The sequence below is a fragment of the Corvus brachyrhynchos genome, unplaced genomic scaffold (genome assembly GCF_000691975.1).
Source record: "Corvus brachyrhynchos isolate BGI_N302 unplaced genomic scaffold, ASM69197v1 scaffold54, whole genome shotgun sequence".
Classification (NCBI taxonomy): domain Eukaryota; kingdom Metazoa; phylum Chordata; class Aves; order Passeriformes; family Corvidae; genus Corvus; species Corvus brachyrhynchos.
Genome location: NW_008237902.1, coordinates 1,433,198 through 1,438,579, shown reverse-complemented (window position 1 = coordinate 1,438,579; position 5,382 = coordinate 1,433,198). Strand labels below are relative to the sequence as shown.

Genomic DNA, 5,382 nt, shown 5'->3' with positions numbered 1-5,382 from the left:
TTTTTTTTTTTTTTTTTTTTTTTTTTGTGGAAAGTGTTAAGCTAAAATCCACAGTTCCTGGATCTCCTGTGTACCGAGGCCCAATTCACTGCTTTAGGACAATCCTGCAGAAAGAGGGGATAGCAGGAGTATACCGAGGCAATGTAGCAATGCTCCTAAGGGATGTTCCTGGGTACTACGCCTATTTCATTCCTTACGCAATGTTCTGTGACTGGATAACTCCTGATGGAAGCATTTCTCCTAATCCCTCCTCTATCTGGGTGGCAGGGGGTGTAGCAGGTAAGCACCTTTACTTCCTCACAGCACTGGCAAAACAAGGACGGGAAGGTTCTCAGGGCAGATTACGAGGGTGACTCAAGGGCCTCCGCATCATCCTGAACATCAGGAGAGGACACGGGTCTGAATGACCTTCCTCCCCCAGGGCCAGGTTTTCTGGCACCACAACTGCACTTTATGACTTGACAAACTTTATGGAAGTCGTGTTATCAGACCTTCATTGGGCTCAGTGTCAGTGAAGAGGAGAACAGACACTGCCTTCGTCTCCCTGGATGCCTCAGGGCAGCCTGCCAATCACATTGCCAGGGATACATGGCAGCCAAGATTTCTCCAGAAGAGGACTTCAACCTGTTGGCTGGCCACCAGGAGGGAGTGCACCTACCCACACCTAGCAGAAGCCAAGTTGACTGTTACTGATCTCCTTTTTTCCATGTATATGCTTGCCAGTAAGGCCGGCACGTGCATCCCCCACCATGTGAAAGGTCACCCCTACACCCACTCCCGACTTCTTGGCCATTTCTAAATTGCAGATCCATAAAGGCAAATCAATCCTTAGCTCAGGTAATGATAATAAAATGCCTTCTCCATTCCTCCTCAAATAAAGAGGCCCCTGGTTCCCCTGGACAGCTTTTCTAGTGTGCCCCAACACTCATGTAGGTTCAGACAAATTCTTGTCTGTCCAGCTGGGCCACAGATTGCAGTCGTGTGCTGATCTTTCCAGAGGCAATGCATCCCACTCAGCTGCAGGCTGATCAATGGAAATAGGTGTTTCTTTAGAGGAATGATAGCATATCTCACTGCGTGGAGCCTAATCCTGGCAGCCTGAGATGCACCTACCTCTTATTCGTATCCTCAGCTCAAACTTTGCTTTACAGTGGAATTATCAGAAGACTCCATTTTTTCTGAAATAGTCCCAAGTGGCAGCTCAGACTCTTCCCATGGCATGTCCACGTTCCACCAGAAGCAGCAGCAGATAGATTTGCAATTGGAGAAGCCCCTCTTGGGTTGCCTACATCTGATCAGCAGCATAACCTCCAAAATCTGAATGCTTCTTCCAGAAACCAGGAACTTTCTCCCAGAAACACTGTTTTGGTGCCTGAGCAGGGTGAATGCCCTGACATGAATATCGCATGAATATGATGTGATAGATGAGAGGTCAATTTCTGAGTTCACTGACCTGCGGCCAAAGAAGTATAGAGAAGGAATTATTCAAATACTTCTGCATTTTTCCAGGAGCTGTTTCCTGGGCAGTATGTACTCCAATGGATGTTGTGAAAAGTCGACTTCAGGCAGATGGAGTTTATTTAAACCAGTACAAAGGGACCCTTGACTGCATGTTGCAGAGCTACCAGAATGAGGGCGTAAAAGTAAGTGACATTTGAAGTAAAATCTGGTTATTAGGTATTTAATTGTCAATTAGAAAATACAGTGGCTGTTAAAAACCTGTCTGCAGGGTTGAGAGACAGCTAAAGGCAGTTAGTACTAAATTATTATAATGGCAGTAGGTAATTAGCATGCAGATTCCTTCTAAATCAGAAAAAGTGAGAGTAATAATGCATGTTACACAATAAAGAAATTAATGACTGGGGATCACACACTGTTGGTGTAATTAACTTCAAACAACATTTCATGTTACTGTATTTAATAATGGATATAATTTGACTTATCATAAATCAGAAGTAGAAAGTCTTACCTCCGTGCTTGCTTCTACAAAATGCAGAGGTCAAATGTTTCCCACTGACTTTGATGTCAATGAACCAATTCTGGTGGGACTGTCTTGGCACTCTGGGTATGTCTGGTCACCTTGGGCAATGCTTTGGTGGAGTTGCTTTGCACTGCACGCCCTCATTTTGCACCCAGGTAGAGTTGATTGTCAGCGTTCCTAAATCAGGATTGCTTCCGTTTCAAACATGAAGAAGGGCTGCGTGCCAAAAAGCTTATCCCCCTTTTCTGACTCTGTCTGTTAGTGTAATAAAAGATATTTATTCTACCTGCAAACATTGCCTCAGTAAAATGTGAATGGCAGGGAACAAGGGTTTGAAGTTTTATTGCATTGCCAAGGCAGGGTTGTGGAAGTAATGTCTTCTGATATTGAAATCAATCTGGATTTATCATCAGAACAGCACGTTGGCTCTTAGCTCCAAAGTTTTAATTTTCACATTCTGTGAGAAATGCAACAAGTTACAAGCAGGAAAATAACCCACAAAATCACAAGTCAGTGTGATTTCAATATTTGCTAACATGCCACTACGTTAAGCTAGCTGTCACAGGAGCCTGTGGTGTGGTTCAGTTTTCGCCACTGAGTGAAAAAAGTCACATTCCTGTGAAGCACAAGCACCTGGAGAGCTGCTGGGGACTGTGCTTGGACAGTCAGAGGGGGAACAGGCTGCCCAGGCTCTACAGTACCTGCCTCGTGCATTCCCCTTGGTGTGCACTTTCAGAGTAGGGTGGCTGAAATGGGAACTTCCATGGGTTTTCCCTTCTCTCTCCATCCTCATCCTCATCCTATGCCCTCCTTGTCCTGCCTGAATTAACAGCTGTAAGGGTTTGCTGCTGGAGTTCTGTACTTCTTGTAGTTTTCCTGCTGTCACACCTGGCACCTGCCCCAAAGCCATCAGTAGGATTGAGTAATAGTTGATAGCAAGACTGGATCCTGCTCTTGTAAGAAAAATCTTTTTAAATGTTGGGAGATTCACGACTGACAAATGGCAAACCCAGGGCTGTATGTTTTCATTCTGGGACAAAGGAACAGCATTCTCAGTGCTGGAAAAAACTGCTTGATGTACACAAAGAAATGCAACTATAACCCTTGTCTTTTTCCAGAGCCAGGTGTGTTCATTCTGATAAGAAAAATTTATGCCTCTGGACTTTTCATCCTAAATCTTCATTATTATTTAACTTGGCTCTCTTGAGTTACTTTATGGATAATGCAAAACCACTGAATTTCCTCCCAGAAACTTCTCTTTACTAACAAAATAAAACATCCCAATAAATCAAATAATATGCAAAATGTCCCAACACAGCAATTTCACATTGCAAGTTTTATCTAAACTATGTGAACATATTTTGATTCTATCTCAAACAAGTCAGCACTATGCTTAGGATTTATTGGACATAAGATAGGATGATTTTTAGTAGAGTTCAGTAATTTCAAGGGAAAAACTGGTTATACATTTAAGTCTAAGGTCTTCTGCTCTTGGGGACAAGATTTTTCATGTTTGTTTTATAATAGCTATGGGAACTTTGCCGTTATAAAGCCTGGAAAGGGGTTTAATTGCTGATGCTCCTTTTCATGTCTATTGTGAACTTGTGGTGTTTAGATTGGTGACTTGTGGTGATGAGCCGTGGTGGTTAATGGAATGATTTTGTGAGAAATGGGCCAGCAGAGATACTCCCTGCAACCATCATGTTATGAGCAGACTCACCCCGAAGCGAGCAGTTTGTGCCCATCCTCGCACACACCAGGGTGTGCTGTTTGTAGTGAGGGGGGGTTCAAAGGGACACCAGTTAAGGCCAGGAGTCAGAAGTGACAAGGTTTTTTCAAAAGCACTTTACTGTTCGAGCACTTAAAAGCCACATAATCTTTCACTCCTGTACATGCCAGCATCTTTTAAAAGGAAATATATTGAGCAGAAAAGGAAATCTGGAAGCTGGTATTTATTATTTTAATTAAAGAAAGTACTGGGTTATGTATGGGTACCAAAGTTTGACCCTAGGAAGACTCATGTGAAAATATCAGCTTCTATCAAATATTTTTGCCAAAGGCAGTAGTGAGAGAGTTCTCAGCAAGGTACGGAGGAAGTCTGGTTTTCAGTTGATTGAAAAATTCCTTCTATGCTCAAAGGTGAAACCTGAAAAATAATCCCTGTGACACAGTGCCCACATGGCTGGGCCGGCTCGCAGCCACACCGCTCCCTCTCCGCTTTCCAAACATCTTCTGTGCCCACAGACCCAGCCCCGGGGGTCAGAGCATTTCCTGCATGGAAACAGAGCCTTCTTGTACCCTGGGGTTTGCATAGGGTTTACAAGTTTATGGATGCAAAGGGAAGGAAGGCCAGGTTGGACGAGGCTTGCAGCAATGTGGTCTGGGGGAGTACCCCTGTCCATGGCAGGAGGTTAGAACAAGGTGAGCTTGAAGGTCCCTTCCAACCCAGAGCACTGTGTGGTTCTGTCACCCTATGACTGTAGCTAGGTAGGACAACACTGGAAGACATTTTAGATTTCTTGCTTTCTGTTTTACACCAGTTCCATGAGACCAGCTTTTACCCTTTACCTCTTGTAGCTCTGGCTGGTACGTACAGATGGGGGTCCATAGGGAGCACAGGGCACAATGATACCAAACCAGTGACTTCTGCCATTGCATTCCCGTTCCCCAGTGCCGACCTCAGCTAAGACCAGCAGTGGGAGCGTATCTTCCAAGCAAACCAAAAAGATTTGGTTCTTCAGAATCCCACAATGACTTCAGTCAATGTTTTCTTCCTCTTCTTAAAGCAGTCAGTATATTCTTATGCTCTAACCTTTCTCCATCCCCAACAGGTCTTTTTTAGGGGCCTCATGGTAAATACAGTGCGAGGATTCCCATCGAGTGCAGCCATGTTTCTTGGCTATGAACTTTCTCTCAAAGCAATGAAAAGATGCCAAACTGAGACCAATCCCTAACTCCCAGGTCAGACCCTCTAGCTTTATTAAAATTACAGAATTAATCTTTGAATCCAATAGGGTTGCAATTGCATAGATCCTCTGAAAGTCATATTACTTACATGGGTACCTACACCTGAATAGCCAAACACAATTTGGGTCCATGGGATTCCGAGCAGACAGCAGATGTGCCAATGGATTTTAGTTTCAGTCTACATCTCCTGAAGCTTCACTGTAACCCATTCTGATTGTTGTGATTATTTTAATTAATATCAATCAGAAAAAAAATTTGAAAGCAGAATATTCTCTAAATTAATAATTAATAATTAATAAAATTTATAAATTTTGAAATATTATTTTTACTGTAGTCCCTGCACAGTATTCTTTCTTCCCTTGTTCTATCCACAAAGATATGAAATTAAGCTGTTTCAAAGTGCCTTGACTACCAACTCACTGTTTCACTCTTTC

The 5,382-nt window shown here is 43.2% G+C and overlaps 1 protein-coding gene across 1 annotated transcript in view; it reads left to right on the top strand.

Moving 5' to 3' along the window:
- The window catches only part of SLC25A48 (solute carrier family 25 member 48), a gene marked incomplete at its 5' end in the record, with an annotated part of 14,079 nt that overhangs the window by 6,412 nt on the left and 2,285 nt on the right, over positions 1-5,382 (top strand). Inside the window, 3 exons of the mRNA XM_017732933.1 lie at positions 31-279; positions 1,510-1,643; positions 4,813-4,942. Of these exons, the coding sequence (XP_017588422.1) occupies positions 31-279; positions 1,510-1,643; positions 4,813-4,935 (506 nt within the window). The remainder of the gene's footprint in view (positions 1-30; positions 280-1,509; positions 1,644-4,812; positions 4,943-5,382) is intronic.